Genomic DNA, 12,754 nt, shown 5'->3' with positions numbered 1-12,754 from the left:
ATGTAGAGTGCCCAGTACATTTCTCAAAAAAGTGATCAATCAGTAGATAATACCTTTTATCTAACATTGTGTTTATTTATTCTTTCAGATAGTCTATGTAAATACAGGAAAAAGAAGCTAGATCACTTTTTAAATAAAATAACATATAGTCGCAAAAATCTGACCACGACAGCATAAATCATACCATTAAAGTTTGCTTCCCAGAATAATTAGGGTTCACCCACTTCTCATGTTCTATGGAAATTACTGTAGCTTAATCCCTATTCAATTGTCCAAAGAAAAAAAGAACAGAAGGTTGGCTGTACAAAACAAACACAGAGCCCATGGTGATAATTGGAATAACAGAATTTAATTTTAGATGACTATAGGAAATGTTGTCCCAAACTAATAGGAGGTTGGCAGCAGTCCCACCTATTAGCATCATGATGCTTATTCTGGCCAAAAAAAAAAAAAAAAGAACAAAATGAGTGGCATGATTCTGAATATATATTTATTCATACTTCAGTTTTTAAAATATATAATGATGGACCATGACATCCCAGGAAGCCAGATTATCACATGTTTTCCAATCGCAGATTTAAAGACATCTCTGCTTTGACTGACTACACTGTGCTGGTAATCCACCCTCAGGAGCTACAGACCAGTAGGAGTCACATAGTGTAAACACGAGTGAGGGTGGCTGGGGGAGATGTTCTCGAGGCAGAAATTTAAATGAAGGAAAAAAAAAAATCCAAACTCTCTGTAATAAGAAGCTGCAGCTAGAACACAAATGGAGCATGTTTAGCTTCTGATGGTAAACAAAGGATTGCAAACTTCTACAGACTCCAAGAGGACAGGGCAAGGATGCAGGAGAGTCAGACACTGACATATAGTGGCAATAATAGTGATTCAATGAACATATTGATTACTTTGTGTACCAGGCACTGTACTAACTTTATGTGATGACCTGACGTTATCATCGACATTTAACTTCACCCCAACCAACCCTGTAATCACTACCATTTTTAAAATGAGAAAATGGAGGTTCGTGGAAGTTAAGTCATCTGCCCTAAATCATTCAAAGGCAGAATCTGACTTGAGATCTAGTAAATCTGCTGTGTGGTATGTCTACTCCAAGGCACATTTTCTTAGTCCTCGGTTCTAAAGTACAAGACAAAGATGCACAGAGAGGAGGAAGGACACAGTATAATGATAAAAACAACATCAGAGGAAAAAGTCCTCATGAACCAGACTTTCCTTCATCCCGGTGCCTCTCAATTCCAAAGGTGAACCTGGTTTGCCTCCTACTTACCTCATTTGTCTCCCACTGTTCTTTCCAGCCCACACTGTCCAAGAAGTGAGCCCACCCCCTAGAAGCGTGAGTTACAGAGACACAAACACGAAGATGTATACTCAGTGGCCCCTATCCATATTTTACAACAAGGGAAGAAGACTATGCTGCATGAACAGAACACTGTGAGGGTGAGTGAGCTCATGCAGAGTTTACATAAAAAATCTTAAAAATATAAGAAACTTAACCCCAAGCCAATTGGACACACGACAACAGAACATTAAGCATAAATGAGACATTAAGTTAATAAATCAGTAAAATTTATGCTCTACGGGAAAGGCTCTTGGCACTAGAACTATGATGGACCTGAGAGAGTTGTCAAACCCTCCTTTTATACCCACTTTCAAGCCTAATCTACCCTTTTATCCACTCTACCCATACGTCTGTGTATATACCTCCAGGGTGCAGTTCTTCAATTTATTCACACTCTTCCCCACCCGCCAAAAGAACATGTGAGTCCCTCTTATGAACCAAGCAATTACAAAAGCATAGGATGATAGAGGTAAATAATTTAGATAAATCAACAACATAAGCCATGATAAGCACAATGGAAAGGAATAACAAAGAAGAATGAATACAAAATGGGTTGGAGATGGAAGTAGGGGATGGAGGGCTTCTCTAGATTGGGTAGCCAGGGTATGCTTTTCTCAAGATAATGGCATTTAGACAGAGACCTGAACGTATAAAAAAAATAGTAATCCATGCACACATCTGGGGATAGACCATTCCAAGAAAATGGAATGGTCCATGCCAAAGCCCTGAAGCCAAGCAGGACTTGGGAAACCTACAGATGCCTAGTGGGGCCAGCGGAGATCAAAAAAGGGAAGTGGAAGAGGATGCAGAGAAGTGAACAGAGGCCAGGTCACAGGAAAAGTTCAGGCTTTGGTCTATCACAGTAAGTCATGATATGGTTTCAAGTAGGGATGTCACATCATAATATCTGGCCCTGCAGTGTCAGCAGCATTATTTGAGAACTCATTAGAAACACCACCCTCTGAGGGCTCAGTATACATGGGGTCAGAGGCCCTGGGGGTGGAGTCCAGCAATCTAGGTTTTAACAAGCCCGCAGGTGATCCTGATGCACATTAACATCTGAGCCCAGCGGCCTTATGTGAGAAAGTGGCATGGTCTAATTCGTTTCATCACTTTGTGGTGGTGGGTATACAATGCTGAGACAGGAGTAAAAGGAGATCGGGGTGGATCTGGAAGCCACAGTGACAGTAGAGACAACTTGAATGGTCTCTATGAATAAACCAGTGAACGAGAGAACAGACAAGTTGAGGAACAGAACAAATGTTTAAAGACAAAGTTCCTGGGGCACAGAGAGACTGTCTCACTCCCTGATGGAGGCTCCATGGGTTACTCCCTCCAGTCCTCCATCTGTGTGATCCTTTGAACAGCTGCTCCCTGCACTCAAGTCTACATCTTGGAGACTAAAAAAAAGCCTCAGAGTTTCTACAAATGACTGGTGTAAGCATGCATCAAGCATGCATTCTAAGGCTCTCGTAAATAAAGCAGGTCCAAGGGCACTTTTAAAGAAGAAGGGAGGGAGGCTGGGAGGCCAGTGATTAGACTCAGACTTAAGAAAATAAGAGCAGGAGGGTTAGCACCCTTCTGGACATGGATGGAGCTAGAGAGTCTCATGCTAAAGGAAATAGGGCAGTCAGAGAAAAACAAAACCATATGATTTCACTCAGATATAGAATTGAAGACAGAAAACAAGTGAGCCCAGGGGAAAGAGGGAGAGACAAAGCAAGAAACAGACTCTGAACTACAGAGAGCACACTAATGGTCACCAGAGGGGAGGTGGGGGGGGATGGGGGTGAAGGACCGCACCGGATAGGATGAGCACCGGGTGACGTCAGGAAGTGCTGAGTCACTATATTGCACACCTGAAACTAATATTACACTGCTAACTGAATTTAAATATTTTTATTTAAATAAATAAAAATAAAAATTTTAAATAGATGTTTATAAGAAATAAATTTTTAAATAACTTTTTTATTTTAACTGAAAAAAATTTTAATTAAAAAAGGGCTAAAAAATAAAAATAAAATTAAAAATAAAATAAAAAATAAAATAAAAAGGGCTAGCTTATACTCCTTGTTATCCATCCTGATTCGTCCTCTCAACCTAAGGCACCTAAGACTTGATAAACTTTAGGCAAAGCCCTATTTCAGAGATGTGGAAAACCACCTCTTTCCCATCCTCCCTCTGCCCCCCAGAAATACGTAAACTAATACTCAGCACTTCTTACCAATTGCTAGAAATCCCTTTCACTGGAAGAAACGCCATCCTTTTCAGTGAGAGATAAAAAGCCTTAAACTGTGTCTTCCTAAGAGGAACAGCACACAGGTGTGAATACATTAATTCAAGTGTTAGTCATAAAAGATGCTCTCCTGTTTCAGTAGCAAGGAGAAACAGCGAGAGGGTGGTGGACAGGGACACCAGGACTGATGGGAGAGGCAAAGTCAGAAAAGCAGACATCACAATTCTGGCAGCCCACTGGTCCTCCTCATGAGCATGCAGGTGAATAAGGGCAGTGAGCACAGGTACTTGAAGTCCTCAGAAGGTAGCCCACACCCAGGTGAAAATGTGTTCATGGGGCTCTTTGGAACCAGCCAGACACTGAGTCACCTCTTCACATCTGAGTCACGGGCACCGTATTCTTTACACTATGTCTGCAAGAAGTAGAGCTAGAAAAGACCATTTTGGGGCCATGAATCACCACAGGCTAGGTCTACATAGACAGAGTTAACAGGAGTGTTGAAGCAGTGATTTAGATAAAAGAGAACTCCACCTTGATGTGGGAAACAAAGGCAGAAGAGAAATTATTAAATGTCCTTACGACTGACAGCTCATTGACATACCCTTGAAACAGGCAGAGTGACCTTTGCCTAGGAACACCGATGCCTCCATATTAACACTTTGCTAAGGGCAACAAGCAATCATAGCCTGACCCTCAGGACCCTGTAAGTCTACTTTACATATAAAAATTCCTTTGGAAACTTCCCTTATCTCAACCCACCCCCCAAGACACATGTTGGTGATCATCCTCCAAGCATATAACTCACCAATGTACATCTGAAGGGTCTCATGACTCAGGTTTTATAAGACAGTAATAAATGACCCTTTCCCAACAACAGCTAGTCCCCTTAAGGTCCTGGATACCTTGCTTCCAAAATTCCTTACAGACTTAGGCTCACCCTAACCCCCTCCCAACTTGAAAGTATAAAATGGGCCACTCCTCATGACCGGGGTACAGCTCTTCCTGCCCACAGGTCATGTCCCCATGCTTTAATAAAACCACCGTTTTGCACCAAAGACGTCTCAAGGATTCTTTTCTTGGCCATCAGCTTAGAACCTTAATTTTCCTACATCACATCTTACTAATGGAAAAAAAGAATTTTCTGCTGATTATGGTAATATTGTTTAGTTACCTCTTCTGCATAGTTCTAACATCCCCATTCCAATTGAATCAGTTATGATTTCATTTCAAAACAGAGGGCATTCACTATTCCAGGAAATTCTTTGTGGTTGATTACTGGTATTGTCTTTAAAATATTAAAAATAATAAACATAAGAGCAAACAAATATGTAGTACTCACCACACACAGGAAACTGTTCTCAGTATATTGACTAATTTTTTTAATTTTTTTCTTTTTTTTAAAGATTTTATTTATTTATTCATGAGAGGTACAGAGAGAGAGAGAGAGAGAGAGAGAGAGGCAGAGACACAGGCAGAGGGAGAAGCAGGCTCCATGCAGGGAGCCTGACATGGGACTCGATCCTGGGTCTCCAGGATCACACCTCGGGCTGAAGGCGGTGCTAAACCAGTGAGCCACGGGGGCTGCCTTATATTGACTAATTTAATCCAAATGTCACACTGTGGAAGCAGCAAATCCAATGAGAGTGATTAAATTTTATTTTAGAATATGTGGGGAGAGATTAATTTGACATCATCTACCTCCGTTAGGATAAACCATTTAAAATCACTAATGGCCTCAAACTAAAAGCCATCTCACAAGTTTAAATAATATGCTTTTCCTAGTACTGCACTTTTGAGGATTGATGTGAAAACGTTTCAAAGCAATTCCCTTTGAAATGACAATTAACATAATTATCAAGCACTTGAAGTATGTGGCATTGTACTAGGTACTGAGATTATTTTTCCACTAAATTTTCTTTTCTTCTGTTTTTGTTTAAAAAAAAAATTACACTACATCCTAATAGCCAAAAATACATCCCTGTTCCCCATAGCATTGACTATTAGCCCCAAGTGTTAAAGGATGCTCGACACCATTTCACGAGGTACCAGGGTTTGAATCTTGACTCCTCAAAAGTTCTTACAATCTTTTTTTTTTTTAAGTTTTTTTTTAAGTTTTTTTTTTAAGTTCTTACAATCTTACACAAATAAATCGCTGCCACACATACAGAAGAACATTCAGATGTAAATTAAAAATACATACTGCCCCTCATGTCAATGAGTTTAATTCATTCATTTTAAGCTAGATTGCATCAGAAAGTGAATTTAGGTTTCTGTATTTCCAACTGTTTTTCTGCCATAGCCAATCAAAGGCATACCTTACACTTATTTGGAGTTTTCTATTTACAGAATATGCTCATTGAAATGACCTCATTTATCCATGCATCTCATCCTCGATTAGTTGTTACCATCATCCTTTGCAAAACAGATAAAGTTACTTTAAAGTTCTGTGTGCCTGTGAGGCCTTGGGCTCCTGTTTCTCAATCTTGTCTTCTTATGTTACTTCATTTCACCACAATGTCAAGAAACAGAAGATTAAGGAAAGCCATGTAGCATGTGACACTAAGGAAACCAATGCCTCTCACTGAACTGTAAGGCTTGTAATGATTTTGAGTAAACTTTACTAAAGAATTCTAAAATCTCTTGTAAAGCCTCTCCTTTGGTACCATTAAACCTTACCATATTCCCAGGGCAATGGATTTAATGGATGAGAAGAGGAGGTTAAGAACACAAGAAGAAGAAGGAAAGAAAGGCAATACCAAAAGGGAATCATTTAAAAGGGTTAAATACAAGTAAGCAAAAGGCAAAAGGAAATCACTGCAGGGGTTCCAACGAGCCCCCACCCCACATTGGGAGCACTGCCAGTGTGAAATAAGACCCATCTGGGTGGCAGAAAACCACATGTTCAACAGCTAGCTATGTTTGAGTAATTATCTTTAATTTGCCCCAAATAATGATGAAAATCCATTTTACTTACCCAATAACTTGGTGCTCATAATACTGCAGTGTCCTCTTGAGAGTCTGCTGTATCGTCTGAGGCTGGAGGATAATAATAATAATAAAATTTATTATCAGCAAATCAGTGCCATACCCATTCTGAGCATCAGAGACAGATACAGAGCTTCTGATTTATCTCATACGTATTTTCACTTTACAATATTAACCCATTATGCATTTTGCCATGTATGTTCCCCACAGGAACTAAGAGGCATTCAGCAATTACCCAGAATTTCTCGGTTTCAAGTGTGATAGCATTTCCTAGCCATATTTTTCCCAATTCTTTAGTACGAGTCGCCGACAATAATCCAAGGCATTGTGGGCAGTAGAGGGGAAGTGTATTGAAGGAAATGTAGGCCATGCCCAGGTCAAACCTGACTCCCTCAAGGAGTCCTCCCAGGCAAGGGTTCCAGCAAGGGTTCCAAAGCCCCCTGGAGCGGCCACAAGTGCTCTGGACAAAAAATAGACAAAGACCTAAGTCATTCTTGACCCAACAGCATAATCCTTCCCTCTTCATGACAGCTGAAGATAAAGTTTCTTAATTCCAGATCAAGACATTTTTCTTCAATTTACTTAGGCAACAGAGCCTGAGCTTGGAGTTTCTTGACCCAGGGAGCCGTAAAGATCCCAGAACATAGATATAATTAAGAAATTATGGTGAAAACCTAAGTCTCAGTGGCAAGAGTGAATTTTTTAAATATAAAAATGCAGTCAGCTGGGCAGAGCACAATCTGTCACAGGCTCATCAAACGATTGATTCATTATAGCCATGGATGAATTTTAGGGGAATATAAGGACTCTAATGCAGAGCCTCGGCATGCAAGGCAGCTTGGTAGTTTAGCGGTCTCATGGACTGCCTCTAATTAAGCACACAAACCCAGATGAGGTCTAGAAAGGTCTCCTACAGGAAGGACCTACCACAGCGCTGGTGCCTAACAAGCAGTTAATAAACACCACTGTATTACCCACCCCTAATCCTTCAAAGTGGCTATCTTTAAAATTTTAAATTTAATTTAAAAAAAGTAATTTAAAAAAGACTACAGACATTGTTGGCCAAGTTCTTAAAGTCCTTCCCTGTTTACCTCCCTATGAAAACATCCAGGACAGAAGTAGCAACCTCCCCACCCAATACTCTTCCAAGTTTTAGCCTCCTTTTTGGTTGGAAAAGGATATTCTAGAGCTAAAAGAAAATAAACTTCGATTAAATCAAGGGCATCCACTGAAATATGTTCCATGCTACCACTTAGGAAAGCCCTTTCACTGAGCAAATCTAAGGCTTCACTTTAGCCAAACCAAGTCAGAAACTAATTTTAGGAGGAATCAGCCTCCTAATGTTCAAGGAAATAGGTATAGGGCTAATACTTTCCAGAGCTGTTTTTCATTTATACCACGTTAAAAAGATGAACAGGAGGCTTCAAACTGTCAGACGTTTCTGCTCTTCAGGATGGAATCCAAGCAGAGTAAATAGAATGTATCTAAGGAAGAAAATCACGTCTAAACCAAGAAGCAATGGGGCTGTTGAGAAATCTAAGGAGGACAAGTAGACACAGCAATCCTAGCGCACAGGAGAAGTGTGCTTTAAAAACTCAACCCAGGGCCAACCCAAACCAAGTTATTATCAGTCACTGGCTCAGTACCCTTGGGATCTGGGTCTCCAGCACTGGCTTGGCAGTTTGTGAGCTAAGATAACTTTCTCTTTGGCAACACGCCCTAAAAGCAGTGAATATGCACAGAGGGATTATCCTTCCAATAACCTCTGGTCACAAAACAGGGAACAGAAAGCAGGACCTCAAGTGCACAGGGCCAGTTAAGACCAAAATGACCTCATTTGTACAAAAGGACATTTTTTTCCTGCACCAGGAATTCCCCAGTCATTAAAAAGCACATGTTTGTAAGAAGCGTGGAGACTTTGAAAGAGTGTATTTTTTTTCCTTTTGTAAAGCAATTACTTTTTTTCCCCAGCAGGAGTTAAATTTATAGTTTCCAAATACATTAAAAGGAAAACATTCTCTGGACATATCTGACAAAGCTTCAACTTGGAAAAGCATTTATACAGCCCCTATTGGTGGCTGAAGCCAGTGGGCATGTCCTGGTGTCTAAACCACAAGTGTGAAGGCTGAGGGCAGAGCATCTCCTCATCATCAGCAAGCCACGCCTGACTTCCACACACACTTGACTCCCTAAGAACATCTTGTCACCATGGATTCACTGAATCTTCTTCAGAGTTTCCCTGTTTGCTCAACCAATGGCTCTGATTACCAGTGAAGACATCTTCATGAAATCTTAAGGCCTCTCTGACCTGAATTAAAAAAGCAAGACATGAAGACCCACATGTGGGCCAAAGCCTTCCATTGGGGCAACTTCTGCCTTAAGAGCCGTAGGGTACCTTTCATAGTGTCCATGTCTGCCGGTGATGCAAGGCAGCATATTAGGGGGAAAAATAGGGGCTTTGTAGATATGTAAATTGTATTCTCTCTCTCTATATATATATATTCTCTCCTCCACACCTGTCCCCTACTCAACATTTCTACAGGCCACGATCCCATTCCTCTTATCCATATCTATCCCTTCCTTCTTTTAAGAAGGAGGTTAGAAACATGATTTTAGAAAAGGGGATTTAATAACAAAGTGAGTTCAAAATCCAGCTCTGTGATTCACTAGCTAGATGACCTTGGGCAGTTTACTTAAGTTCTCTGAGATAGGATTCCTTATGTACACATTACGTTTATGGAAATTAATTGAAATAAAGCAAAGTCTCTGGTGCACAGTAGATACATAATAAATACATAAAAAATGATAGTTATGACTATGCTCAGCTGAAAAACATGGCTCCCACCCTCAAGAGTCTGGTAATCTACCCTGCAAGCCTAATGTTCCAAGATCCGTATCACCTAAAAAATCAATAGATCTATTATTACTGCTGGTGCAGATTCCAGTAGACAGAAGAAACAATTTTTAAAAATGGCAGCAGAAAGTATAAATACTTCCAATGAAAACTTCAAATCAGTCCAGAGATGGTGATAAAAGCAGAATTCTGAAAATTAAGGTTGAGGACAGACCTAGGAAGCAGGCTTATAAGTGAGAAGGGCACTGAGGCACCACTGCTAGGTCAGGAGCCCAGGCATTAAGCTCTACAAGGAATAAAAAGCCACGAACCTCCTTCCTAGAACACAAAGAATGTGCAACAGAAGAATCAGGTGGCCTCATAATTTTCTAACCATATGCTGCAGGATCTGAGAGACAAGGCTGGGTAAAAAGACAACCCACACTTCCTTTCATAAAAAGACAATCAAAGAGATCTGTGATTCTTCTCTGCTCACCCCAAACTAAGATAGAGATAGCAGTGTCCTATGAACCCTGCTCAATAGGAAGAAGCACTGGACAGGAAGACAGCTGGATAGACAGGGCAGCCATCTGGGTCCTTACACAGAAGGTACTTGAAAGCTGCCATCAAGTGGCCAAAAGAAGCCATCTTCATCTCTAGTCTCATGTACAGCTTCACTCTGCTTGGCCGGCAGTACTGACCCTCACAGACTAAATGTTATGCTCCTGGAAGGTCATGGGATCCAAACAGCCAGCCATGAAACAGTCCCAACAGAGCCGGAGAAGTGCTCCCCGAGGAGTGGGAGGAAACAGTTCCCAGCAGCTGGCCCTGCAGGCTGAGGCAGCCCTGCTCTGGATCCATCCGCACCAGATGCAGATGGATCCCGGGACCAGGCAGGAGCAAGGAATCCAGACGCGTGCATGTGAGTGCAGGAAACACGATCGTCACCAGGTAGACCACACACCTCAATTTTAGAGATTAAGAAGTTGATTGGTTAAGTAAATATGGCGTAATCACAAAGCTGGTAAGTGAATCGGCCATGGCAGGCCAGGACTGGCTTCCAAGTGCACCCTGTTTCTACTAGATGCCTTGAGGGTTCCTCTCACCTTTAACATTCTGGGATTCTACACTGTTTAATATTGACAGCACTTCATCATGCCAAAAATAGCCACAACCTCACAGGTAATTTAAACACTAACTTCTCATTTCTGCTTTATGGCACAGACCCACAGGCTACAGAATTAATGGAAATAATAAATCCATGCTCCTTTAAAGAAATATCTGTAAATAGCCATGTCATTTTATTTACTTAAATACAAGAAAATTAAGTATCAATGTCAGAAACTAAATGATATCAATAGACATTTAATTACTAATGCTCTAAGCCAGTAGCTTTCTATTCGGTCTGCACATTAAAATCACCTTGGAGAGTTTTTAAACAATACCAGTACCTGAGCTCCACCTCCAAATTTTCCAATACAACTGTCTGGGAGACTCAGTTGCTTCTAATGTGCAGTGAGGACTGAAAATCTTTCATTTAAGGTATAAACATGATGATCAAGACCATAATCCTCTACAAATCTTTCTTGAACTGAATAAGTCAGCATTAATGAGAAGTTTCTTTACTCATATATCAAGAGAAATAAGCTTCTGAGGGGTGTTCATACATAATTGCCAAATTCAACACAATTCATTCATTAACTGTCATAAATGGCTTATAATCAAATATGAATTTAATTTCTTAGATAAACAAAGAGCTACGCTGCTTGAGGCATAAACATAGGATTTTTTTAAATTTCCACATAATTCACTCCCATGCACTCATATCAGCATTAGATGTTACACAGACAAATATATATAACATAGCAGCTAGTATGACACTTACTGCATGTGAGTAGAATGGTCTTTACATCAATCTGATGAGATGGGTGTCATTATTTTACAGATAAGAAAATCAAGACACACAAAGTTTATGTTGCCCTATGTCACACAGGTAAAAAGAAACAAAACCAGGGTTGAGTCTCAGGTAATCTGCTCCAGAATCCAAGCATATAATCTCCAACCTATACTGTACTTTAAAACATTTAAAACTATATTTGGTTAAGCGCTTTACAGTTCACATTTTTTTTATTTTTTTTTTAAGATTTTATTTATTTATTCATGAGAGAGAGAGAAAGAGAGAGAGAGAGGCAGAGACACAGGCAGAGGGAGACGCAGGCTCCATGCAACGGGAGCCCGATGTGGGATTCGATCCCGGGTCTCCAGGATCGTGCCCTGGGCCAAAGGCAGGCGCCAAACCGCTGCGCCACCCAGGGATCCCCAGTTCACATTTTTTAATGCATGTTATCCCAACTGATCCTTGCACCAATCCAGTGAAATAGTGAGGCTGGTGCTATTATCACTCTCTGACTGAGAAAGAACCAAAGTTAGAGACATTACAAGTCCTCTTTTGCAAAGAGAGTATTTCTTCCCTTAGGAAATTGTCTTCAAACAGAAAGCACTTTTTTAATATCAACATACAATTAAAGAATCACATGGATTCAAATTAGTTGTCTGCTTCTTGAGAACACATTTAACATTCTTTCCACCAAACCTGCATACACAAAGAAAGCCATAGGCAAAATCATGAAGTCTTGCCTAAGATGCAAGACTTAGCTCCCCCTCCCTTAGCTTCTTTTTTTAAAAGATTGTATTCATTTATTTGAGTGAGAGAGAGTGAATGTGAAACAGCACACAAGCAGTGGGGAGAGGCAGAGAGAGAAGCAGACTCTTTGACGAGCAGATGAGCAGGGAGCCCTATGCTGGGCTCCATCCCAGGACCCTGAGATCATGACCTGAGTTGAAGGCAGATGCTTAACCAACTGAGCCACCCAGGCACCCCATCTGCCCCATTAGCTTCTTCTCCTCCTTTGCCTCAGCCCTTTCCTATGCGCTGGGAGTCTAATACATTTATGCTGCATTTTGATGGGCCAAATCCCTGCCTCCATCACCTAAACTCCCTAAACAGGTCTCCAGAAATAAACAGTGCATATTCTCCTTCCTTTTCTCATCAAAATTGTAAATCTTTTTAGTACCCTGATTTCAGATAGTGTTCAGAAGGAATTACACCTCCATTTCCTCAAAAAAGTGATCCCCAGGCCTAAGGTAGATGACAGTAAAAAATGAACTTCCCTACGTGATAAACCATGATCTTAAACACTAATCATGGGATTGCGGTGAATAGGCCTATCAGTGAGAGAGAAACTTTGGACCAGGAGCACTTCTCAGCCTCCAGATCACACTAGGGGACCTCCACATTCTCCAGGATGTAGGAACATTTTGCATATTAGGAGATAAT

The 12,754-nt window shown here is 40.7% G+C and overlaps 1 protein-coding gene across 1 annotated transcript in view; it reads right to left on the bottom strand.

Annotated features, from left to right (window-relative positions):
- GUCY1A2 (guanylate cyclase 1 soluble subunit alpha 2) overlaps nucleotides 1-12,754 on the bottom strand; it is a 319,325-nt gene that overhangs the window by 281,567 nt on the left and 25,004 nt on the right. Inside the window, exon 2 of the mRNA XM_072729914.1 lies at nucleotides 6,574-6,635. Coding sequence (XP_072586015.1) covers nucleotides 6,574-6,635 — 62 coding nt within the window. The remainder of the gene's footprint in view (nucleotides 1-6,573; nucleotides 6,636-12,754) is intronic.

This window comes from Vulpes vulpes, chromosome 12, assembly GCF_048418805.1.
Source record: "Vulpes vulpes isolate BD-2025 chromosome 12, VulVul3, whole genome shotgun sequence".
In the NCBI taxonomy this organism is placed as follows: Eukaryota; Metazoa; Chordata; class Mammalia; order Carnivora; family Canidae; genus Vulpes; species Vulpes vulpes.
This window is presented reverse-complemented; position numbering and strand designations above follow the sequence as displayed.